Source organism: Notolabrus celidotus, chromosome 19 (assembly GCF_009762535.1).
Source record: "Notolabrus celidotus isolate fNotCel1 chromosome 19, fNotCel1.pri, whole genome shotgun sequence".
Lineage (NCBI taxonomy): Eukaryota > Metazoa > Chordata > Actinopteri > Labriformes > Labridae > Notolabrus > Notolabrus celidotus.
In genome coordinates this window covers 5,490,729-5,518,075 of record NC_048290.1, presented here as the reverse complement: position 1 = coordinate 5,518,075, position 27,347 = coordinate 5,490,729, and the positions used below count along the sequence as shown (strand labels likewise).

At 40.7% G+C, this 27,347-nt stretch overlaps 1 protein-coding gene across 2 annotated transcripts in view; it reads right to left on the bottom strand.

The window, feature by feature from the left end:
• Positions 1–11,492: 11,492 nt before the first annotated feature.
• fcho2 (FCH and mu domain containing endocytic adaptor 2) overlaps positions 11,493–27,347 on the bottom strand; it is a 67,900-nt gene continuing 52,045 nt past the window's right edge. For both annotated transcript variants that reach the window (XM_034710149.1, XM_034710150.1), the window contains exons 18-26: positions 25,059–25,174; positions 24,839–24,968; positions 22,151–22,262; positions 19,881–20,036; positions 18,413–18,545; positions 17,578–17,777; positions 17,427–17,491; positions 17,051–17,215; positions 11,493–15,885 (exon numbers count right to left, since the gene is read on the bottom strand). In XM_034710149.1, coding sequence (XP_034566040.1) covers positions 15,863–15,885; positions 17,051–17,215; positions 17,427–17,491; positions 17,578–17,777; positions 18,413–18,545; positions 19,881–20,036; positions 22,151–22,262; positions 24,839–24,968; positions 25,059–25,174 — 1,100 coding nt within the window. In that variant the 3' untranslated portion in view covers positions 11,493–15,862. The remainder of the gene's footprint in view (positions 15,886–17,050; positions 17,216–17,426; positions 17,492–17,577; positions 17,778–18,412; positions 18,546–19,880; positions 20,037–22,150; positions 22,263–24,838; positions 24,969–25,058; positions 25,175–27,347) is intronic.

The window sequence follows — 27,347 nt, the reverse complement described above, 5'->3', positions numbered from 1 at the left end:
CTTTCATCATCACTGTTACAGTAATACTTCTACTATCATTATTCGTGCTGTCATTAACAGATTGCTGTGTGTACACCTCCATGTCTCTCTGTTTCCTTGTCTCCATCCACCTCTTTCTTTCTGCCTCTCCCTCTGTCTGACTGACTCTCTTTGCTCATCTGGTCAAGGAAGATGGCTGTCCACCAATGAAAACCTTCTGGAAACCTGCTGGGAGAAATCAAGTAAAAATAGTACAGTACTTCTTAAAGTCACATCAATATGTGGGGTAGAGAGAAACATACACTACCTGCCAAAAGTTTGGACACACCTTCTCATTCTGGGTTTTTATTTATTTTAATTATTTCCAACATTGTAGATTAATACTGAAGACATCAAAACTATGAAATAATCTGGTTTTGCCATAATCTGGTTTACAACAGTAGTCAAACAGTGTGCTAAACCTACCTCTGAACAACACAACTGATAGTCTCAAACACATTAAGAAGGCAAGTTATTCTACAAATGAACTCTTGACAAGGCTCATGTTAATTAGAAACCATTCCAGGAGACCACTTCATGAAGCAGACTGAGAGAATACCAAGAGTGTGCAAAGCTGTCATGAAGGAAAAAGGGGGCTACTTTACAGAATCTAAAATATAAAACATATTCTGCTTTTTTTAACACTTTTTGGTGAATTAAATAATTCCATATGTGTTCTTTCATAGTTTTGATGTATTCAGTATTAATCTACAGTGTTTACAATAATTCAAATAAATACAAACCCTTGAATGAGAAGGTGTTTCCAAACTTTTGACTGGTAGTGTCTATTTATTGGCACAGCATTTCAGCACAAGACCTTCATCAGGCGGTAATAAGGAAAATGAAATTTGAATAATAAATGAATGGGATCCAGAAATCAGTGGAAAAATCTCCCTTTAAAAAATGCACTATAAGATGTTAATCTCTCCTTGGCACTAGGCCAAACAGCAGGTGGTAATATGACGGATGCAGTATGAAGTATGGTTCTATCAACAGGTGGGTAGGAACCGTCCATTAAGGATGTCAGCATTCCTGCACATGGTTTAACTTGTTAAAATATATTCATTAATGTGACGTTTTGTAACTTCATCTTCATCATGCAATGAAAAAAAATAGACCTAATTTATTAAGGACACTCAAGGGGATACAATCTTCTACACTTACTTCATTTTTCAACACCAGAAGTTGTCAATTGGTTCTTATTTAAGAGTGATACTAATCTTCTGGTGCAGACTTAGCCTAAAGTTGCACGCCCATGTAGTGGGTGGCCCGGGTTTGAATCCAGCCGGCGGCCTCTTTCAGGCATGTCATTCCCCCACTCTCTCCCAGTTTCCTACACTATCCACTGTCCTCTCCTCTGTAAAATAAAAGGTGTAAAAGCCCCAAAAATGTAGGAAAAAAAATACTAATCTTCTCATCTCTTATCATTAAAAACGTATGACCTTTGAACTGAACTACGCTAGCTCTTTCTACATCTCTAGTCAATGTGCTAAGCTACATTAAAATGTCACTTTACAGTAATACTTAACACACAGGCAGGTAGGTTTCCTTGTCTTTTGGGGGCAGCCCCTAGTGGACACATGAGGAATCACGTTTGTCTAGCACTTCTACATCAGCTTCATTTTTCGGCACTGGAGGTTCCTGTTTAAGGTCTACACTCACTCTTCAGTGTCACCAGATAACTTTCTTGTGATTTTGGGGCTATCCAAATAAAAATGATTGATTGACTGATTCAATGATTGTGTGACAAAGCATGCTGAACTCCTCCTCCTTTAAAATCTCATCAAGCTGAGCTTCGTGTGCCACCTCCATAGTCTGAAACACAGCTAGACGTGTGTGTGTGTGTGTGCACTGCAGTAAGAAAACACCTATGTTCATGAATTTTTAATCCTGAATGCAAACACAGTGACATGCAAACATGTTTTTCAGTTGAATTTCAAAGCAGTCTGCTCCCTCTCCCAGGGGACAGCTTGCATTTGCCTACATAAAAGCACACCCGCACTGCATTGCGTGTCAAAAACCTGCCAATGGGAGAGCAGCATCATGCGCCGCTTATGGCAAAGCAAAACAAAAAGGGAGAACAACAGAGTATCACACACACAATGCCAGTGGCAGATCAAACCTAACCTGTGTTTGTGTGTGTTTGTGTCTGTGTGTGTGTGTGTGTGTGTGTCTGTCCTTGAATCTTTGTGTTTACTGCAGCCGCAGCTCATTTCACTTGGGTCTAATTAACAAAGGGACAGATAACTATACAAAGAATCCATATGAGTTCAGTGTTTAAAGAACCCCCCAGAAATGAAGCTGTGCAGATTCTTTCAATTAGCAAACTCCAAATATTTATGCACTGAACATTTCCTCTCTGGAAGGAAGGAGAGCTCTGTGTGTGTGTATGTGTGTGTGACAGTGTGTGTGTGTCTCCTGTTGACTCACACTGAGGCGTATTGATCCCCTGGGCTTATGCTTCATTTCACTTGAGCTCTGGCACCATCCTTTAAAAGCACATCTGTCCAACATCTATAGAGAGTACCGTCTTCTTTTAATTAGAGAGAGTCACAAAGCAGATCCATGTAGGATGTACACTACATGCGGTTAGAGGATGACTGTTCAGCATTAAACAATCATGCCCTTTCACAGATTTTGCCCTTAAAGGATTAGATGCTAAAAGGATCCGGAGGACACCACTTCCCTTCATTTCCTTTAAGTTTGAGAGCAAAGCTGCAAAGTGTTGTCTAACAGTCCTCCACGTTTTCATCCGGGGGAGTCTGGAGTTTGTAGTCGTGTCAAAAAGTGACCAAGCTTCATTTCTTGTGTGACTCTTCCTCTGTTTGAATAGTTCTTTGTTTCATTTTCTGTTCTCATCTCTCCCCCTCTCTTTGATTAATGACCTCATGTCATTTCTTTTGTGAATGCTATCCCAATGTGTCTCCCTCTGTGTGATCTGTGTCCGTCGTGGTTTGTTTCATTGTCTTTTCTGTTTCATGAATCGTGTCCTTGTCCTTTTTTACGACTGTGTAAACTGGGCTCATCTTTTTCTACTTCCAGGTGAAGGCAGCTATTGTCTCTTCTCCGTCTGTGTGAAGGGTGTCCATGTCTATCTTCCGCCTTGTGTCTCGCCCCTGTAATCTTCCTGTCTCTCTGCCTTTATATGATCTTGAACTCCTGGGCCTCTCTCTGTTTGTGTGAAAGGTGTCCTGCGCTGTATTCACACATGCACCAAACTCTTGTCATGTTATCAGGATGAGCTGCATGTGTGAACTCAAACTGCTGAAAATTTTACACTGACCTCCTTCAGGATTTTACTCGCCCTAGTAATATAGAGAGGGTGGGGATGATGATGACATCTTTATCATGCGACCAGTGCGAATTTGGGAGGGCAACACAGAAAAAGATAATAAAAGATGCAAAGCTAAAGAAGAAGAACTTTCAAGAAAAGAACAGCAAAGATGTCTCCACATCTAGTCACTTATATAAATGTAAAACCTGTCATCATAGGTCAGTGTAGGTCTCTGTTGCAATGTCTGCCGTCATGCTGTAAACACTGTCTTTAACAGTGTTTCTGGATGTGGTGTCCTGTCACTCAAGATCCATCGTCTGCCCCCACCCACCGTCCCCCTCAACAGAAAGAGAGGACTTCACAATGTGAATAAGCAACACTCTCTGAGAATTTTTGATTGTGTGCAATGACTTGTATTTTGCAGTACGGCTCTGTTCCGGGAGCTCCCTGCCCTTCCATGTGCAGACGTGGAATGCCATGCAGGGAGAGCAGCAGCAAAGACCTCAGTGCAGACACCAATGACATGATTTATGACATTGTTAAAATCAGATGCAGTCTTGTCTCCATTGTTATGAATTTTACCTTCTGTCTCAATGTCTCTTCTCTTCATGTGAATGGTATCCTTTCTCTTCTTCATCTGTGTGACTGGTGTCTGTTTCTCTTCTCCTCCCTTTGTGTCCTTGTGTTTTTATCTCTGTGTAAAGGGTGTCTTCATGCATCTTCTTCAGCGGTCATGGTGTCTTATGCCTCTTCTCCTTCTGTGTGAACTATGCCCCCCCCCCCCCTTTTTTTCCTTCTGTGTGAACGATATCCTTCTCTTTTCTTTATATGTGAACTTGTCCTTGACATTCCCCCTCTTTTTGAATGTGTGTCCTTGTCTCTAACACAAGAAGACCAAATCCCTCTATATTCTAATGAATCGTCATGGATTGTAAATATATCTTTGCTAAATATTTCCAGTACATCTACACCTTATGGTACTTTATTGTCGACCCTCAACACGAGTCACAACTTCAAAGTTTTCCTTCTTATGCCCTTTAAAGCTCCTGTGAGGAACTTTCAGTTTGGTTGGACTTTGGCACCCCTTGTGGACAAAAGATGTATATCTTATCACATTAGCGATCTCGTACAGTACATACAAGGTAGTCTACCCCTTCACTGCAGATTTATCCATAAGAAATTACAATATAGGAATTGTCAGTGTTGTTGCTTGCTTTTGTTGGTGATAAGAAGGCATCAGTATGGATTTAAGTCTGTTTGAAAACCAGTGAAAAACTCCTCACTGAGGCTTTAATAGAGATTTTTTGGGGGTTCACATTTTTCTTGGGATTTTAAAGTTATTCAATAAATCAGTGAGCTATACTTGTATGTAAATTAATTTGAAATTGACAAGAGACAAAAAACAACAACAACCAGAGTGTTAATTTGCCCATTAAGGTGATTTTTTGAACCTCAATGGTCTTTTCTACTGGGCCTATAAGAATCCACCACCAGATCTGTGGAGGAATTAAGATGTGACCATTTCTCAGTCATCCCCTCCCCCCTAACACACAGTCACACACACATGCTTACCATGACAAATAGCCTGTGACGTGCCTCTGTGAACATGGCACGGAAGGGTCCACTCCCTCTCCCCAGGGCAGAAAAGGCAGTGGAGTCTGCCGGTGGACGGGACTCTGAGTGTCTCCTCACTGGATCTGGATTTCACTCTAAGTGAATTTCACCTTTCTAGTCCAGTCTAGTGGTTAGATTTTAAAAAAAAAACCTGCAGTGAAATCACATCAGCGTTGTTTCTGCTGCTGTGTGTTTGAGGCTGTCATGCAACAGCAAAACAGTTATTGCAGTTCATCATGTTTACCTAACCCCAGGCTTTACATATCACCTGACTCAGTGTCTTGAATAAGCAGAAAAGGCAGAGGGATGAAGGGATGAAGAGGTAAGTGCTCTGGAAGCAGGTAGCCACAATGCATGATTCAGTTACTTCCAGTCATAGCTAAGGTGTAGGTATTGTGTGTTTGATATCCATTCATCTTTATCTGATGATAGCCACTCTTTGAATCCATCCTTTCCATACTAAGGCAGAAATCTCCAGGAATTATCCAGTATCAAAACACATCTTGTATGATTGATTGATTGATTGATTGCAAAGATGTTGTTCTTCAGTTGTCAGCCAGATATAAGTAGTATGTCTGAAATTCACAGTGATTCACTCCCAGTTCGTTTTAACTGTGAACTGTGCTCATATTTGTATTTCCAAGAGGTTGAGGAAAGTATGACGGATACCATTGGAAGTAAGTCTGACATGTTCCAGGTTTGAGTTATTCTAAAGAAGTCCTCTGGGTTTTGGAGCGAGCGGAACAAGGATTCATATTAATGCCATAAACTTACACCACCCTTGTTTGTTCAGATGGTTTTCTTCGTGGTGAGGAGAGAGATCAAATGGACACATTAATTTTAAATTGTCCATAAATGTTACAGATGTGGGACTTACTCTCTGGACTGTACAATAACTCATCTCTATGGCTCCATTGGGCTTCTGGGCAAACACAACTGTGATGGTGGACAACAAAGACTTAATGCTCCCTCTGCTCCGAATGTTTCATGGAGTAGATGCTAACTGTTCACTCTGTCAATCAACACCAGACACAGACAGTTGGACCATCCCTGATGGTGTGTTTGCAAAGGTATTGAATCTGTGAAATACTCTTGTTATCCCTGGTATGATTAATGTTTTACAGGTATGAGGAGGTCTCTTTCTCTTAAAAACAAAGAGATGATCTGTTTTCTCTCCAATAAAAACCTTCAGCATTTATTAACCTCTGTTTTCCTGAGGAGGGATGTTTTCCTCAAAATCATAAGTCATCAGAACTCCAACCCTAACCCAAACCCTAACCCTCACCCTAACCCTAACCCTAACACTAACTGAACCCTAACCCTAACCCCAACCCTAACCCTAACCCTAACTGAACCCTAACCCTAACCCTAACCCTAACCCTAACCCTAACTCCAACCCTAACCCAAACCCTAACCCTCACCCTAACCCTAGCCCTAATCCTAACCCCTAACCCCAACCCTAACCCTAACCCTAACCCCAAACCCAACCCTAACCCTAACCCTAACCCTACCCCTAACCCCAACCCTAACCCTAACCCTAACCCTAATCCTAACCCTAACCCTAATCCTAACCCCAACCCTAACCCTAACCCTAATCCTAACCCCAACCCTAACCCTAACGCTAACCCTAATCCTAACCCCAACCCTAACCCTAACCCTAACCCTAATCCTAACCCTAACCCTAACCCTAACCCTAATCCTAACCCCAACCCCAACCCTAACCCTAACCCTAACCCCAACCCTAACCCTAACTCTAACCCTAATCCTAACCCCAACCCTAACCCTAACCCTAATCCTAACCCTAACCCTAACCCCAACCCTAACCCCAACCCTAACCCTAACCCTAATCCTAACCCCAACCCTAATCCTAACCCTAACCCTAACCCTAATCCTAACCCCAACCCCAACCCTAATCCTAACCCTAATCCTAACCCCAACCCCAACCCTAACCCTAACCCTAACCCCAACCCTAACCCTAACCCTAATCCTAACCCTAACCCTAACCCTAATCCTAACCCCAACCCTAACCCTAACCCTAATCCTAACCCCAACCCCAACCCTAACCCTAACCCTAACCCCAACCCTAACCCTAACCCTAATCCTACCCCCCCTAACCCCAACCCTAACCCTAACCCTAACCCTAATCCTAACCCTAACCCTAATCCTAACCCCAACCCTAACCCTAACCCTAATCCTAACCCCAACCCTAACCCTAACGCTAACCCTAATCCTAACCCCAACCCTAACCCTAACCCTAACCCTAATCCTAACCCTAACCCTAACCCTAACCCTAATCCTAACCCCAACCCCAACCCTAACCCTAACCCTAACCCCAACCCTAACCCTAACTCTAACCCTAATCCTAACCCCAACCCTAACCCTAACCCTAATCCTAACCCTAACCCTAACCCTAACCCTAACCCCAACCCTAACCCCAACCCTAACCCTAACCCTAATCCTAACCCCAACCCTAATCCTAACCCTAACCCTAACCCTAACCCTAATCCTAACCCCAACCCCAACCCTAACCCTAACCCTAATCCTAACCCCAACCCCAACCCTAACCCTAACCCTAACCCCAACCCTAACCCTAACCCTAATCCTAACCCTAACCCTAACCCTAACCCTAATCCTAACCCCAACCCTAACCCTAATCCTAACGCCAACCCTAATCCTAACCCTTACCCTAACCCTAGGGTTGGGGTTAGGGTTAGGGTTAGGGTTAGGGTTGGGGTTAGGGTTAGGGTTAGGGTTAAGGTTGGTTTAGGGTTAGGGTTAGGATTAGGGTTAGGGTTAGGGTTGGGGTTAGGATTAGGGTTAGGGTTAGGGTAAGGGTTGGGGTTAGGGTTAGGGTTGGGGTTAGGGTTAGGGTTGGGGTTAGGATTAGGGTTAGGGTTAGGGTTGGGGTTAGTATTAGGGTTAGGGTTAGGGTTAGGGTTGGGGTTAGGATTAGGGTTAGGGTTGGGGTTAGGATTAGGGTTAGGGTTAGGGTTAGGGTTAGGATTAGGGTTAGGGTTAGGGTTGGGGTTGGGGTTAGGGTTAGGGTTGGGGTTAGGATTAGGGTTAGGGTTAGGGTTAGGGTTAGGGTTAGGGTTGGGGTTAGGATTAGGGTTAGGGTTAGGATTAGGGTTAGGGTTAGGGTTGGGGTTAGGGTTAGGGTTGGGGTTAGGATTAGGGTTAGGGTTAGGGTTGGGGTTAGGATTAGGGTTAGGGTTGGGGTTAGGATTAGGGTTAGAGTTAGGGTTAGGGTTAGGATTAGGGTTAGGGTTAGGGTTAGGATTAGGGTTAGGGTTAGGGTTGGGGTTAGGATTAGGGTTAGAGTTAGGGTTAGGGTTAGGGTTAGGGTTAGGGTTAGGGTTAGGGTTAGGGTTGGGGTTAGGGTTAGGGTTGGGGTTAGGATTAGGGTTAGGGTTAGGGTTAGGGTTGGGGTTAGGATTAGGGTTAGGGTTGGGGTTAGGATTAGGGTTAGAGTTAGGGTTAGGGTTAGGATTAGGGTTAGGGTTAGGATTAGGGTTAGGGTTAGGGTTGGGGTTAGGATTAGGGTTAGAGTTAGGGTTAGGGTTAGGGTTAGGGTTAGGATTAGGGTTAGGGTTAGGGTTGGGGTTAGGGTTAGGGTTAGGGTTGGGGTTAGGATTAGGGTTAGGGTTAGGGTTGGGGTTATGATTAGGGTTAGGGTTGGGGTTAGGGTTAGGGTTAGGGTTGGGGTTGGGGTTAGGATTAGGGTTAGGGTTAGGGTTAGGGTTGGGGTTAGGGTTAGGGTTAGGATTAGGGTTAGAGTTAGGGTTAGGGTTAGGGTTAGGGTTAGGATTAGGGTTAGGGTTGGGGTTAGGATTAGGGTTAGAGTTAGGGTTAGGGTTAGGGTTAGGGTTAGGATTAGGGTTAGGGTTAGGGTTGGGGTTAGGATTAGGGTTAGGGTTGGGGTTAGGATTAGGGTTAGGGTTGGGGTTAGGATTAGGGTTAGGGTTAGGGTTGGGGTTAGGGTTAGGGTTGGGGTTAGGATTAGGGCTAGGATTAGGGTTAGAGTTAGGGTTAGGGTTAGGGTTAGGATTAGGGTTAGGGTTAGGGTTGGGGTTAGGGTTTGGGTTAGGATTAGGGTTAGGGTTGGGGTTAGGATTAGGGTTAGGGTTAGGGTTGGGGTTAGGGTTAGGGTTGGGGTTAGGATTAGGGCTAGGGTTAGGGTTAGGGTTGGGGTTAGGATTAGGGTTAGGGTTGGGGTTAGGGTTAGGGTAGGGGTTGGGGTTAGGATTAGTGTTAGGGTTAGGGTTAGGATTAGGGTTAGGGTTAGGGTTAGGGTTAGGGTTGGGGTTAGGATTAGGGTTAGGGTTGGGGTTAGGATTAGGGTTAGGGTTAGGGTTAGGGTTGGGGTTAGGATTAGGGTTAGGGTTAGGGTTAGGGTTGGGGTTAGGATTAGGGTTAGGGTTAGGGTTAGGGTTAGGATTAGGGTTAGGGTTAGGGTTGGGGTTAGGATTAGGGTTAGGGTTAGGATTAGGGTTAGGGTTGGGGTTAGGATTAGGGTTAGAGTTGGGGTTAGGGTTAGGGTTAGGATTAGGGTTAGGGTTAGGGTTGGGGTTAGGATTAGGGTTGGGGTTAGGATTAGGGTTAGGGTTGGGGTTAGGATTAGGGTTAGGGTTAGGGTTAGGGTTGGGGTTAGGATTAGGGTTAGGATTAGGGTTAGAGTTAGTGTTAGGGTTAGGATTAGGGTTAGGGTTGGGGTTAGGGTTAGGGTTGGGGTTAGGATTAGGGTTAGGGTTAGGATAAGGGTTAGGGTTAGGGTTAGGGTTAGGATTAGGGTTGGGGTTAGGGTTAGGGTTGGGGTTTGGATAAGGGTTAGGGTTAGAGTTAGGGTTTAGTTAACCCAAATCCAAACCCTAACCCCAACCCTTATTCTACCAAATGCTGCTGCTTTGTACTAACATGACAGTGACACTAATATTTTCATCCGACTTTTAAGAGAGCAAACAAGAGTTTTTCTAAATGTTTTGAACTGCTTTATTAATACATTCTCTAAAGCTCAACTCCCTTAATGGTATTTTATAAACTTTGAACTGAGCTAAGCTGTTTCTGTAGTCTTTTTGCTAAGCTAAGCAAAGCAAAATGTAGTGTAATACTTACAGGCATACAGGCATGGGGAGTGTTATCAATCTTCCAATCTAACTCTGTGCAGGAAACAAGGAAGCTTAAGCTGCCCTAAATGTCAAAATATTCCTTTAAGCTCTGTGATTCACAGGTATTAGCCTGCTACCTGTTTAACCCACCGTATCAAATTGACTGATCCTCTCAAGTGGTGTAAGAATGCCTGGCCACACATGAGAGTCTCCATGTGGACTTACACAGTGCTTGGATTTGACTTCAGCTCACATATCTTACTTTGGCCTTTCTGAGGATAACATCATACTCAAGAGACCCTAAGATCTCCTCCTCTCTGTCTGAGTGAGGCAGACAGGGAAAAGTAGCGTCAGCGCTGATGGCTCACACATGTGGCTGTGAAAAGACAGCTCAGACGGCGTATTTCAAACAGCAAGGAGGAGGTCTTCAGGCAGACGGACACAAGGCATGACTGAGTGTGTAAATATGCACAAGGTGTTGATGTAGTGCTGATAGTACACGCACAGTCATGCATACATCCTCCTAAGCAGAGCACTGCATGAGGTTCCTCGCAGTGCAAACATTACATTAGTAACACATGTGCTGTGGTGTGTCCAGGCTTTGTTTTCATGCTCTATCATCCTGCATGTCAGCAGAGGGTTTAATACAAACCTTTTGACATGGATTATTCTCATAAAACAACTGACGATAGATTTGCTGTTTTTTTTTATTATTATCTTCTAGCATTGCGTCTCTGACTTTCAGTGGAAAACATTCTATCAGTAAAATATGAATATATTAGGGGGGGATTTAGAAGGCTTTAAAGGGCCAGTTCACCTCCAGAAACATTTTTCTCTCTACCAAAGTGTTGTTTCTGTCAATTCAGGTCATTTTAGGGTGAAATTTCAAATGTTAAAACCTTTCCACTGTGCAAAATTTTCTCCCAAAGCTCAGCTGCCATCTGTCTCCACACAAAAGGGATAAAGTGTTTACACAAGCTTTGCTGATAACTGTGATTTTTTTATTCTCAGAAGAGATACTGTACGCCTGGTAAATCATTTAGATCTATTTTTTTGCTGCTAGGAAATAGAATGCACTGCAGTAAACGTATTACCTCTACAGCTTTAGCTACACAGAAGTGCTTTCAGGGTTGGAGAAAATTGATCTGTCAACTGGGCTTGATTGATTGAACTTCTTCTGCCGCCCATAATGGCTTAAAAATGCAGAAAAATTACTCAGGTGGACGTGATGGCCTTTGAGTACTCGGACTGATAAATGTGTGAAGAAAGCACTGTCCCATTTTACAGGTATTTCATGTGTGACACTCAAGCCTGAGCATATTTCCTTTTAAAAGAAGCTTTCCTAAACACACCATAATTATCAATCTTACATAAAAAGCTCCTGCAGTGTGATTAATGTAAACTAATAAGGTCAAAAGAATCAGATTGTAAAGGATTGTAACATCACATCATCATAGAACTGTAAGAAATCACACAGCACACACTTAGTCATTTTAATATATTTGTATATATTCATATATTACACATTTAATACAGGCACAATGAGAAATCATAAAGACAAAAAGTGGCTGTGATATTGGTAAAAATGTACAATTTATGAGAATCATTTACACAATTTTTTGCTCTCTTTATACTCTGTTTCATACAACATATAAAGTAAGAAAGGACGTGAAAGTGGAAAAAGAAGCCCTCTTAAGTTTGTTTTGAAAGTTTTGTCGGGACAGCAAGAACCAGCTTGCCAAGACTGAATACAATTACAGATTTGTTGTGCTCTATCTTGATTGCAGTTGGCTTCTCTGACTAAAAACCATTGGTTTAATTGTTTATAGAAAACACAGAGTGACAAGTAGATTTCTCACCGTGCAACTGACTGGTGCTACAATTTTTAGGATTTCATGTAAACTCATTAGTTCTGACTACCTTCAAACATTTGGCTGATTTAAGTTCAAAGACATACAAAATTTAAGTTCAACTTAACAAGACTTAAATTTTCATTTCAATCAACAATTTGTGAAAAATTTCTGCTTTTGAATTCTTACAATTGGCTAGAGTCTTACACCAAGTACTTTGAGGATAATATAAAACATTATACACATTTAAAAAATGGTCAAAACATATAATAACCTCAGCAAGAGTTATTCTCTAAAGATCTCAAGAGTTCAGTTAGCCTCATGATGCACAATGTATGAAACTCCAGCCCTTAAAGGTCAAAGCTTCCAGGCAACTAATCTCCTGATATGCCGTTTACCCTCACATTAACCAATATAAGGACCATTACATGGTTGAGGTCAATGACAGACGTCCCACACAACATGACAATACTCCTTCAAGAAGTACAACAGCCTCTACAACAGCAGCCTACGTGAGTTAAGGCAAGAATGAAGCACCGAGAGCCAAACATGGCAAAAGTCCACCCGTCCCATAGACTGTATATGAAGTGGATGTAGCCCCTGACATTTTGGCATTTTTGCTGTTGCTGTCTTGCGTTTTTGAGAGCCTAATTTTGAATCAGTGTTGTTGACAAGAATCGTTCATTTATAGCACAAACATCATGCTGCAAAGTAGATCTGACACCAGCATAGACCTTAAGTGCATTAGGAGAAATGTTTCCCAAGGTATCAAGTCAAATAAGAAGTCTTTTTGCAACCAACTGAGTCATCACCTGCTGTCTATTCAAAGTAGTATTTCCACATTAACCATATTCTTCCTCTTCTCCCACCTGACTGTATATATTTGACATTTGTTTTATATTATAACTGTATTGATATTGTCTTTTATACATATTTTCTACCTGTTTTTATTGTATTTGTATTTATCACATGCACATTCTGGAGCAGCACTTCTAATTTCATTGTACACCTGACAATGACAAATGAAGGCTATTCTATTCTATTCTATTCTATTCTGTTCTATTCACAAAGCTGACAGGATAGTTAGCTCAAATGTTAAATGTTGTTTAGGTCTGTTAAAGGTTTGGTTAACTGTTTAGTTTCATTACATTAAGGAATCTAATATATCATTGGGATTACACAGATTTCCAAATGATCAACGACTAAAAAGACGATAAACTTTAAACATAAAAAGGAGGGAAATCAGGCTACATTCTAACAGCTAATGTTAGCAGCTTCCGAGCTAATGCTACCATTTGACGGTGTTACACAATACATTAAAAGGAACCTGCTACTAGTGATTTTAGCTAGCTTACAGTAATATTATCTTGCATAGTATTGTATTTAACTCTTAGAATCAAAGGTTAACTAACAGTAATGTTAGCTAGCAAACTGTCATCTAGCTTAAGCTCATTACGTTCTTTTGGGTGCTGTTTAGCTAGCAGCTAAAGGTAACACAGTTAACTAAGAGTAAAGCAGCTAACGGTTACAATTTCTGGCCAAAACATTTTTTTTTAACTTCCTTTAGGCACAGCTTAATTGTCAGTTGTAGGTCCACAAATGCTATAGAGCTAGCTAGCAGTTATATATGCTAACAGTGATGTTATCTAGAGACTGTTTACGTCTTTTAGGGGACTGGTTTGATGGCAGTTAAAGGTCCACATATGCTACAGAGCTAGCCAACAGTAACATTAGCTAGCAAACAGTCAATATTATCTAGCTAAAGATTGTTTAGTCCAGGGGACTGTTAGCCGGTAGTCAAAGGTCCAAAAACACCACAGAGGAAACTAATGGCAACATTAGCTAACAGCAAAGTCATCCATCTAGCTAGCTAAGAATATTTATCTCTTATGAGCATTTAGTTACAGTTGTGAAGGTGTACAAATACCATAGAGCTAGCTAACACTATCATTATTCAGTTAAAGAATAATTATGTCTTTTGGCACATTTTGGTTGGCAGCTGAAGATTCAATAATACCACAGAGCTAACTAGCAGTAATGTGGCTATCGGTTATGTTATTTAGCCAAAGAATGTTAACTTCTTTAGGACACTTTTGAGTCGGCAGTTGAAGGTGTACAAATACCACAGAGCAGCAGTGTGAGAATATGAATGTAAGCAGCAAGCAGTTAGCTAAGAATTGGCAGATAGCTTACGACAGCTGTGTTATCATGAAATATGGCCTGGTTCCCTCCAGATTGTTGCTATACATTGTTATGTTTTTAGTTGCAGATCAATCAAGAAGTGGTGAAATACTAGCAATTTGACAGATTCATAGTGTTAATGCATTTTTAAACCTGTACTCCAGCTTAGAAATCAAAACAGGATTTGAGCTTCCCACCCTGAAGGTGAGGTATTTGAAACTAAGAGGCTAAGTCCACTTCTCATATACAGTCTATAAACTACCCATCATTTTCTTTTCTTTCTTTTGCTGTTCAGAGTTTCAAGAGTTGGATCCCAGCATGCACTTGGTTAGAGGCAGGACAGGTTAGTCATCGAAAGGCAGTGCTGTGCCACGATATCTCTCCACAGTGAAGAACGCTGGATTACTCAGTATCGAGTAGTTCTGTTTAAGGCATTTCAATCATTAATTTTGCCCTTGTTGTGCTACTGCTCACTTACATGGTCTACTGCACAGTGAGCGTGTGTTGGGATGAGGTCTACTGATGCGCATTGAGTAGAAAAACATATCAAAAAGAATCAATGATCAATCACGGAAGGCAAAAATGATTCATTCATTTGTGGAAGACAGTTGGGTTGTAAAAACGGGTTTCCCTTCATCATCCAAATAACAAGTAAAAAACAGGACCGGCACATTTTGGGTGCTCTTCTTATTGACTGTGCTGTAGTAGGATACAAAACAAACAGAGAAAAGTTTGATTCAGGCACAGTTCTCCATGTTAGGGCACAGATGTGTGATAAAAAACACTGCCAGTTCAAAAAAAGGCTGCAAGATGAACTTTGGGTAATGTCCCTTGACTTTTTCTTTTAAAGCATCTAACATTTGACACAATGTTTTACAGTCAAGGTCGCCGATTTTCTGTGAAGAGGGCTTCAAAATGTAAAAAATACAAGATGACTGTAAGGGGAATTTACAAGGGTTAATCCTAAAAAGACCACACTGATCACAGACCCCTTCAGAGGTGATTGTTTAGAGACAACTCCATGCATTTTACCACAGAGAGACTTTAAATCTAGAAAACCCCCACATGTGGGTAAAACCTTGACGCACTTCTGTTGCTTATTGAACCACAGTATAAGAGGAGGCACTGAGGTCAGACTTTTTTTTTTTTTGCATTTGTTTGAAAGCACTTCAATGTTTTTTTAAAGGTCGAGCTTGTGCCATGAGTGTGTGAGTACGGTTTAAGACAGATTCTACCTTCAATGCTTCATTGCACATGATCAAAAAAGACAAATCGTGAGGAGGAAAAGGAAGAGAGAGAAACCAGTAAACAAAACTGATTTGAGTTGAGTCAGAGCTGGTCGAGCAGAATATTCAGCGTTAATATTTACAGATCGCAGAGAGGGAGAAACCTTTTCTCTTCCAAACGGACAGGATCTTGTTTTATATTCCCTAAAAGGCTCTTGAAAGAAGGATATAAAGAGGAAAAGGAGCATTTGAAAGATTGTTAGTGCACTTTTTTTCTTTTTTTTTTTTTATGATTTCAAATACAATATAGATTTTTTTTATCTAATCCATAAATTGTTTCCCCGACTATACAAAAGTGAATTGATCAGAAAGCATTATTAGACTTCATATCTACACATTTCCTGAAAGCCCATCTTACGTTTTCTTTTCTTTAAACAGTGTTCAATACTCAGTGCTGCTTTATGTAGTGAGATTCTTGCTTTCCGAGTGAAAAGCCAGACTGTGCTTGGATGGATCCAGAGGTTTGGGAAGCCTTGCAAAGTTGCCGACTGTTGTATCAAGCAAGATCTTTGAGAACCAGAGTGATGAGTCACCTTAGCTATCTGCCATGTAACGACCTAAAGGGAGGGACAGACAGAGCTGAGTGAGTTGTTGTTAGAGCATGATGGATACAATCATCAACACACATTTTAAGATGCATTTGTTTACATTTAACAGTTTGTGCCCACATGACTGAATTTTTTAGAGACTGTAATGCAGAAAACAATGCATCATCACATTGTAGACCAGCTGAGACAACCTGTCTCAAAACTTTACAAAACTCTCAGCACTGTCTGCTGCAATTTGGCAAAACATTACAGTCATGCTTATGGCTTTGATTGGAATTGGTTGAAAATGTACAAATATGTTAAAATTATTTAATTTCTATTAAAAAAAAAAAAGAACAACTGCATAATCATATCAGGCACAATCCACAAAAATTCACAATATTGGTTGTAATATCCGTGATGAGGAATGTTTCTTTCCCTCCATAAAAGCAGGTATTTATTGAAAAGAAATTCCACTACTGAAAAAAAAAAAGGAACTAAACCTTATTGAAAAAAACATTTATTTATTTATTTTTAGATTAAATGTTTTTTTTATTGAGATAGCAATAAAAAACATTCAATGTTACAGATATTTTCCTCTCAAAAATATGTTTTAAGAAATTCTAATTAGCTAAATGTCATTATAAGGGAGAACATGTCCAGAATATGAGACTATAATCAGAAATCATGACATTACAGGTCATTTTTATGAAACAAAATTAAATTATGACACAAAAATTTGATTATTTCATAGATATGTACATGAGAGGATTAGGTAGGGCCACTGAAAGCTCAAATCTCCACAAAGACATTTGGGAGATTCAAGTCAAGTAAAAAAAAAATCTGATTTCTTTTTTAAATTCTGAGAATAAAGTCAGAATACTAACTTTTAAGATCTAATTAAAAAAAAAGTTTGAATTCCATTTTTTTTCAATGGCCTTTAATGTCTTCCATAGCTATGAGATTTTATTAAATAATTATGAATTTCATCTCATAAATTCAACTTTGTACCTCATAGTTGTGACTTAATAATTTAACATAGAGTACGGTCTAGACCTGCTGTGTTTGTAAAAGTGTTTTGAGATAACGTTTGTTGTGATTCGGTGCTATACAAATAAAGATTGATTGATTTTTTTACTCTCACAATTTTTACTTTTTACCTCTGAATTTCAACTTCTCACAGGGGATTACATACCTGTTGCAAATCTCTTCTTGTTGAGTGAGAGTCTGTATCCTGTCCCCAGCAGCTCCATGTCTGCTCCTGACAGAGTTCCCCCCTCGCTCATAAACTGCACCGCCAGGGTGGAGGGGCTCGACGGGCCGTTTGACAGTTCGAACTTGGCCCTGAGGGAGCCAGCGCCTGGGGTCAAACACAAACACATACATTCTCTGATTAGACTCTCTTCTGCACTGCAAAAGTTTCTACAATGAGTGAGAACAAGATGTATCTGATGGCAAATTGACATGGATCCAGATTGTCAGACGACACTTTGGTACAGGAAAACAAACAAATAAGAAGAACAAAATAAGTGAATGCAGGATATCTGGGATATGAGAGGAAGATGACTCACCTTCATTTTCAGACTTCTCTGAGATGTCACTCAGCTTCCACAGACACTTGTTCTGCTCTCCGTTCCTAAATGAAGAGAGTACACTTTAAGCTGCTGAGGTGTGACTTCAGTAGAAATGTTTTATTCCAGTATAAGGAGCAGCACATCCTACCAGAGGGAGCTGGGCAGAGACTGCATGTTGGTGACTCCTCCGTCTACAGGCACTAAGATCTGGACATTGGTGAGCGCCCCCGGGGAGGCCATGGACTCAGGGTTGTATCGGTAATCTACCCGCAGGTCTGACGTGCTCGGCGTGCACTTCCAGTAGACGGCCAGGTTGAGAGGGGTAGAATGGATCCCATCGGACTGCACCTGAACACAGGAGGCAGGAGAACAGTGTTTCTATAGGACTTTGAATATGAACAAAGTGTCTCTGAGTCTGAGAACGTCATTTTCTTAGAATCCTCTGTTGCAGGGAAACTGAGAGATGTGCAAATTCAAAGAGAGAGAAAAAAAGCAAAACAAAAAAAACTGACACAGTCCTTTCATGGAGCTGTCTTTGCCAATTTCTGGATTTTTAACACCTCTATGAACTTACTTCTGAAAGCATGGAAGCTGTTTTAGAGGTAAAACTTAAACAAAACAGCTCTGTTCTGGACCATGGTATAACATAAGAGCATACAAAATAAATCAGAACTGATTAAATAATGCTGATGAGCTAACATGCTTCTTTTGTTGGTTTGTTTTAAAGATATCTTGAGGGGGAATTTCCTGCATTATATTTCAGGTCCCGCAGGATAGATATCAAACCAGACAGTTGGAGGTTAGATGTATGTTCAATTAAAAGGACAGTAAGAGACCACGAATCGATTCAATATGGCAGCACGGGCTACAAGGTTTAGACTACAGGTGACATACAACCTCCTGACGCTCAGGGAAGTCTACTCTATCTGATTCTGAAGCTACATTATTTGGATAAAATTCCTGGTTCGGTGTCACACACTGACCTGGTATTTGAGGATGTCCACGTTATAGTAGGAAGCAGAAGGAGTCTGTTCAGAGGCTTTTCGGAGGAAGGACGTCAGTGCTTGCATGTTGAACCAGAAGTCCTTGGAATTTGAGTCGCTTTGGGAAGGATCACTGGATTGAAAAGAGAGAGAGAGATGCAGAAGGTTACACACGCACACATACACACACACAAGGAAGTCAGACGCTTTATTATTGATTGCTCATCCTGCCTTTTGTGTATAAAGCCTTGATGGATTGGAAGAAATGACCCTGGTCTATCCAACAAGCTGCTGAATCAGAAACTCTATTTACACACAGAGTTCAGGCAGTGTTCTTGAATCGCGCGGTCCAACACAAAGCTTAATGTGTGTCAGGACCAAATGGGAAGTGAATTCATTGCACGGTAAAATTCACATCTTGAGTCTATGGCAACACGAAGGGTGCCAATTATGTGACTGACACCATGTGAACTCATCTATTTTGCATAATTCCCACATCAGCACAAGTTCAAATATTTAAATTTGAGTGACAAATTTGCTTGAGGCTGTCTTGTGAAAGCCAATGTTTAGACTTCCAGACTCCCTGAATGCATCAGAAATGACCCAACCTCCTTAAATTGTTTTACTCTCCTCTTAGAGACAGACCTGACAGAGTTTGTATTTTTAATTTTCACAAATCTGCATCCTGATGTTGATATTTCACCAAAGTTTAGATCCACTGAGTTCAAGTGAATCACAAGAAACTCTTCAGAGAGCTGCATTAAGGCAGAAAGCTGCCTCTGTGTCATTTACTATTTACAGTGAAACTGAGACCTAAAGGAGACAGATGAATGGATGCTCCTCCTCTTAAAGGGGATGAAAATAGTTTGTTCATCAAAAAAGAAGATGCTTATTTTACTGACACATTCATGGGGGCATATTTTGTGTCGTGTTTGATCCAAGCACATGTTTTCTTGATCCTACGTGCAGATGTTGGACCAACAGAATAAAAGTGATGGTCATCTGGACCGTCATGTATAAGAAGCTGTTGGAGAACAGGACCTACCTACAGTGCGTCATGGGACTCTTAGACTTCGAGTGTCTGTGAGATAAAATCTGTTTTAAAGCCGTGAGACTGAAGAGGTGAGAGAGATGTATGTATTTTAAATGAAGCAGCTGTTTTATGAAGTTTGCTGTGGGCGTGAAGTATTTTCAGAAGAGACATGGGCTGTTGAGAAGCCGGCTGGTGGAAAATAGTTCCCTGACAGCGTAATGATAGCTTTATGTCAGATTACTAATTGAATTTCCTCTCACTGACGCAGACTACATTTCCTCCATTCTCACTCGTAGCGTCGAGTCCAAACCACGACGGTGACATCAAATCTGCTCATCAGCTCTGCGGCTGTCTTTGCTTTCACTGTGAGACGACCAGTTTGTATTTGATCTGCTCTGTGGTTAGTTAGTGGTGATGTGTTCAGGGGTAGCTCACCTGAATAGTAGCTGTTGGTTGGGCAGGATCTGCTCCAACCTGCTGGTGTTCTTCAGTTTGAAGGTGAGAACGGCGGGGGAGGGGTTGGTGGTGAACACCTTGATGATGCCCATGGGGAAGGACAGCGTCATGTCACCTGTGATCTTCACGATGCATCTATGGAAGAAAAAGAAAGCTTTGTTAACATTCAATGAGTATAAAAAGTATATATTTCCTATTTTCTTTAATTAATGGATGCTTGTATCTTTATGAAAAGTGATCCAAGACCTCTGACATCATCCCTCCTCCTTCTTCTTTAACATTTCTCACCACCTGGTTAATATTTTGTGTTAGCTGTGTTGTCAGACGCACTCTTAAAACTCTAAAGGTTTCTGTTTCACTTGATAGTTTTTGGAAAACTAAAGAGATTTCTAGACATTCTTGAATTTTCAGAAGCTGGAACCAAAGACTGTTTGGCAGTTTTGCCCTTAGACTGTATCAAACATGAACGTGGTCTCAGTGAAGTCAAACCATTGGTTTCAGAAGAGGCGAGTTGAAGCCAAATGTGTCACGGGCGCCACATTAACTCAACCTAACTTTTCACCCATCACACACCGCATCAAGATCTGGTTTCTCACTTTCAAGGCCATCAAAACCCAAGCTCCTCAGTACCTCATTGAGCTCCTCCATACCAAAATACCCACCCTACCGTAGTCTCAGGTCCTCCTCTTCCACCCAACTCACCCTCCCACCTGCTCGCTTGACCACCATGGGGTCCAGAGCCTTCAGCCTCTGGAACTCTCTCCCCCAGGACTTACAAAATTCCACCTATTTAAATCCACCACCTTTAAATCACGCCTCAAAACCACCAAGCCTACTCGCTTTAATTTGTCTCTATGGGACTGGAATGACTTCACTTTCATTTTTCAACTTTTGCATTGTTATTCTGTTGTATTTATGTATTTATTTACTGTTGAGTATTGTTTTTTTACTGTTGGTTATGTTGTAAGGTGACCTTGAGGGTCCAGAAAGGCGCCTATAAATAAAATATATTATTAGTATTATTATTATTACCTCATTGAGAGTACAATGCAATGCAAGAATCCTTGGTTTCTTACTTTCTTACTCTTTTTATTTCCTAAATTGAGCTCTTACTATTCTTTTATTGTTTTTATTTGTTGTTATATTTGTGTATGATTATATTGCATTTTAATAACTGTACAGCACTTTGGTCAACTGAGGTTGTTTTAAATGTGCTTTAGAAGTATAGTTTGACTTGACTTGACTTGACTTGACATTGTTTCTAAGAGTACCCTGGCTGAATGAGCAGCAAAAAGATTGTTAAAGCAAAAAGACAAAACATGAGAACATTTCTTAAAATATTTCAAATGACACAACAACGGCGTGAACCAAATATGTAGTTCTTTTGAAATACAGAGGGCAAAGACACAAATCTAAAGGGGTACAATTTGCTCAAACAATATTAGTATATATTTTTTTATCAATTAAATGAGTCAATCATTCCATCTTTGTCCCTTTAAAACTGACCCATATACCCTCATTTAAAGCAGCTCAGGTTCAGGTCTTTCTGTGCAGTAAGTCTGGAGGTAAGAGCATCATATTTAGAAGATTTTTCTGTCCAGGTCTGTTCCTACATTGAGGACCAACATCTGTGCAATAATGTGTGAACGCAGGCCAATCTGATTTTGTTTTAGGTGTCGGTATTAGCTCAAACCAGCCCAGGTTAAACACCTCTTCATCCTCCCTTCTCTTCATAAACGTCTATCCGTGTCTGTAGTCTAGTATAAATCCAGTGTTTGAAAGCTTTCTGGATTGAAAGGAGTCTTCCCTCTCTTGTGGTCGGTGGTTTTTCATCCAGCAGCAGGTCTCCACCTCGCACCGTGTCTCCGCTGCATTGCTTCTGAAATGTTCCATTTGCTAATCCCTGCAAAAATAAGCCTTTTGCACAGCAGCAATTTAGCAGCAGTTAACCAATAAAAGGCAGTATGTTTTCTCTGCCCCAGACTATAATCTGCCTCACGTAGGTTATCCACTCTGAAAGAATGGTGTCAGACTAACGCAAAACATTCCACACATGCAGAGCGAGAGGCGGTAACACTCCACTCAGAGGCCGTTTGGTGCTGTGTTTGGCAGGGTGCACGCTGGGTAAGGGGACCATGTGGTGCAGGTCCATGTACTCTTATGGTTTAAGGTCAAATATGGACAAAAATGTGTATGCGTGCAGGTCTGAGTCTGGGCCTTTGAGCAGCAAGAGGTCATGTGAGACTCACTTAGTGGGATCAGCTCCTTTGAAGTAAGCATTAACCGACTCTGTGAAGGCCACGGCAATGGGCAAAGCATCTTGGGATGCCAGGGTCACAGGGCTGGGACCCCGAGACGTCCCTGAGAATGAGAGAGGACAGAGTTTACGGTCTGTCGTGAGCCGGATGGAGGTTAGATATTTTAGTACAGCAGAAGGTCTGATCATGCAAAGATGCATTACATCATTTACAATAGTTGTTATTGCAGTCAGTCATTAATGCATTGCAAGTCAGTACATCCTGTTATTTGTAAAAAGAAAATAGGAACATATTACAACAAATAAAATACATTAGGACAATCAAAATGTATCAATATATGACTATTAAATATGGATGTAACGGTAGGGCGAACAGACAGGATGAACTAAGTTGACAAGATAAAGAATGAATTGCGATGCCCTTAATGAACACCAGAGGGTGTTTTCTAAACTAGCCTCTTACATATCGTCAGTTCAAGGCAGGACGTCTATGATGAATGGCGAGAGAATGGTGAGGCGAAATCGTTGCGCCTGAGTAATTCAAGCTCTGTGTAATGTAACGTAACATAACATATCGTAACATAACATCGTAACATAAAATATCGTAACATAATGTATCGTAACATATCGTATTGTAACATAATGTATCGTAATGTAACGTAACGTATCGTAACATAACGTATTGTAACATAACGTATTGTAACATATCGTAACATAACATATCGTAACATAACATATCGTAACATAACATATCGTAACATAACATATCGTATCATAACGTATTGTAACATAACGTATCGTAACATAATGTATCGTAACATAACGTTTTGTAACATAACGTATCGTAACATAACATATCGTAACATAACATATCGTAACATAACATATCGTAACATAACGTTTTGTAACATAATGTATCTTAATGTAACGTATCGTAACATAACATATCGTAACATAACATATCGTATCATAACGTATTGTAACATAACGTATCGTAACATAATGTATCGTAACATAACGTTTTGTAACATAACGTATCGTAACATAACATATCGTAACATAACATATCGTAACATAACATATCGTAACATAACGTTTTGTAACATAATGTATCTTAATGTAACGTATCGTAACATAGCGTATTGTAACATAACGTATCGTAACATAACGTATCGTAACATAACGTTTTGTAACATAACGTATTGTAACATAACGTATCGTTACATAACATATCATAACGTATTGCAACATAACGTATCGTAACATAATGTATCGTAACATAACGTTTTGTAACATAACGTATCGTAACATAACATATCGTAACATAACGTATCGTAACATAACGTTTTGTAACATAACGTATCGTAACATAACAATGTGCATTACAATGGTATTGTAATGCAACGTATTGTAACGTAACTTATTGTAACGTATCGTTATGTATCGTAACATATCGTAACATATCATATATTATCGTACCATGTCATAAAGTATCATGACGTTATTTAATATATCATAATGTATCATATGGTATTGTAATGTAACGTATTGTAACGTAACTTATCATGACGTATCTTAACATATTATATCTTATCCTACAATGTCACCAAGTATCGTAATATAATTTAATAAATCGTATGGTATTGTAATGTAACGTATTGTAACGTAACTTATCATAACGTATCGTAATGTATCGTATCGTAACATATCATATCTTATCGTACCGTGTCATAAAGTATCATAACGTTATGTAATAAATCATAACGTATCATATGGTATTGTAATGTAACGTATTGTAACGTAACTCATCATAACGTATCCTAATGTATCGTAACGTATCGTAACGTATCATATCTTATCGTACCGTGTCATAAAGTGTATATCGTTACATCCCTTCTGTTAAACCTTTATAAGTCATAAAAAACTCACTTTATCAAATATATGATCGTATCTTAACAATGTTAGGAGTGGATGCAGGTGACATGGACAGAATATGAGAAAGGGTGAAGATGGAGAACACACGAGACTCAGAATTACAATCACAGCAAATTAAGAAGTCCAGTTATCCATCCAGCTCCGTCCATCAGACTCATGTTGGTTAGTTTGAGTTAAATACAGAGGATTCTTCTCTCGTGAACTTTACTCATACCTGCCGGTGTTTCACATCGCTTCTCAAAGGTTGGCAGCTTTGCTATGAACACATCATCCTCTTTACACCACATTAAAGGTGTAAAGAAGGAAAGAAGAGATAAACCCAGAGAATGTGAGGAGAGATGACGCTGACAGTGACACAAATGTGTGATGTTTGCAGGCTGATATGATATACACAGAGCTAACAGGGGCTAATGATGATCGTCTTGAAATCAGTGAAGATGAAGAGCGGACACAGTGATGGAGAGGATCGTCTTTTAGGGAAACAAGAGTTTGGAAAGGAAGACTCACTTTGGCTTAGTAGAAAAAAAGGAGAGAGGGAGAGCAGCTCTGGCTCGGGGGAGGAGAGGGGGTGGGCAGAGGTGTGTTCGGCTCCTGTGAGGAGAGGAGTCGAGGAAAGGAAGGAAGGAAGGAAGGAAAACTGAAGGTTGTTTTGCAGAGGAACAGGTCGGTGATAGGCTGGAGCAAAAGAGGATCAACAGTCCAAGAAAAGAGAGATGATCGATGCACAGAGAAGGAGGATGCTCACCAACTGTGGGGGTGTTGGCAGCACTCAGCGAGGCGGTCGAGGACAAGGAGGAGGAGCTCTCCGCCCGGGCGAGCGGTGCTGCAGGAGGAGGGCTGGCGTTTGAGGTTTTGGGCGGGCTGAACGGTCGCACCTGATGGACGGATAGAGGATAGAATAAGGTGGTATCACAATATGGAAACTTTGTTTTAACAGCAAGTAACGTCAGAGATGGTCCTCTTACTATTTCATTGATTCCTGTGAGTTTCCCTGTGGACAGTTTGGGTCGTGAGGACGGTCGAGGAGGGGGCTGCAGGGCTCCAGCTGTGAGCGGGGTCGTAGGCCGGTTTGGTACTGGTACTACAAGAAGGGTAACATGATAGTTTTACTGATTAGTGACAGTAAACAGCACTCTGATTCAATTCAAACTACAGCCTGACAGATGTATTTGCGGATATGAACGGGCCGATAGTGACCTTCAAAAGCTGGATATTGGTATTTACATTTCGTCACTGTCAGACAGAAACCTTGCATCTCCAAAACCAACCAGCTTTTTTCAATACTTTTCATTTGTTAAACTGTAGAAAGCCTACTGACACACATAAAAGAAGATGAAAAGCATTGATTAATGCCAAAAAAAGATAAATACAAAGATACAAGGTTTCTGCCCAACTGCACAATTTATTCTTGTGAATAGTTATTTATTTAGAAAGCAGCCTTTGAAATATTTTTGCTTAATTAAAAGGCAGCTTGATTCAAGGCTATACTAGTGACAGGAAGTCCCCTTTCTTTATAACCAACTTTTGATTTTTCTTTTTGAAATTGAGTCGGTTTTGAAAATCTCATACTGGTCAGGCTGAAGTGCACATTGAAGTATTTACAAGTTGCAAGAGTGATGCATTCCAGTTGATGCAAAAAAAACCAATCATGCATGTTCAACATAAAAATATAAAAGCAAAAACTGTTTTCAGACATTAGAAATAAAAAAAAATTCACACACATTTCAAAATAAATAACAGGAAGAGAAACTCAAAGACAAATGGTACAAAGGCAAACCAGGCAGTGAGAGAAACCAACAAATCTGTGAAATCAAATAAATCAAAAAAATTAAAAGACATTCAAAAATAAGCAACTTTATAAACAAAACAAATGAACAATAAAAGAATATAAAGTTGCAGTAAAATAAAATGTCAAACTGAAACTCCAAACCTCAGGCACACAACACATCTCTCTCTAGCATCACTCATCATGTTACCATTGAATATTTTGCTCGATGGAGCAGCTGCCATCGCCCTATCAGTAATCCCAGAGAACACATCAGAGAAACAGGCGCTGCTGTCTTCTCTGCTGCCTCCACCTCTGCAGAACGCCTCAGCAGAATCATCAGAGAGGAAGCGACCTGACCTGCCGGAGCCCGGCTGCGGCCTCTGGACCTCCTTCACCGCTGCCCCCGAGCCCTGACGGCGAGGTGGAGTGAAATTATCACTGAAGGCGATCCACTGGCTCTGGGACCAGGACACGGAGGAGAAGGCGTCCACGCTCCTCGGAGGGCTGGAGGGCGTCGGGCTTATGATGGGGTCGACCGGCTCGGTGGGCAAGGTGATGGGGGCGCTCTGGGCCCTCGCTGGTACGGGCTTGAGTGCTTGGAAAGGGTTTTCAGGGGAGTCCCAGGGAGAGGATGTAGACGAGGAGAAAGAGGAGACTTCTTTGGATTGCTGGCTCTCTGCCAGAGGAGGAGAGGGCTCGGGTTGTAGCGCGGTCTCAGCTGAAGGGGGCGATGTGATCGACAGGTGATAAACACGACAAAAACCAAGTATGGAGAGTAGACAGATCAGGCTTTTAGTTACACAAACAAAATACAACAAAAGGAACAAACCCCTCATCAGTTAGTAGCATTTAACCAACATAGTTTTATTTTGCATCTGAGAATCAAAGTCAAACATTCAGCTTTATCGGCAGGCATGAGGACTCACAGGAACAAGATATTTTTTTGTTTTTATCTGGAAATATAGAAGTCGTTGCAAGTAGTTGCAATTGATTTCACTTTGTATTATTACTGTGATGCAAAGTCTAACCTTAATAGGTGTTTTCAAAACTACATTAAGTGATTGTGACCAAAATTTGGCAAATTATAACAGATTTCTCTTGCAGAAATGTTTAGAAAGCTCCTGTGAGGAACTCTTGATTTGTGTCCGTTTTGGCGCCCCCTCTGGACAAAAAGCCACGTCTAATTTCTTCACTAATTTTGTGCTGCACATCTTTAAGCAGTGCTTGTTTTCCAATAAAATCTCAACCTGTTGTCTTCAAACAGTCACCTGTATCACTGATGGAGATTCTTTACCATGAAAATATTTCTAAAACAGCTGTTTCAGACACCTACTCTGCAACAACAGTGTCAGGGATTATAAATCAATATATAGAAACACTCAATCTTCTTGCTGATGGTCTCATTTGTTTCTGTGGCTCATAAAGAGGCATGAATATCATTTTCATTCTGTTTGATAACCAGCGAAAATCTCCCTACTGGAGCTTT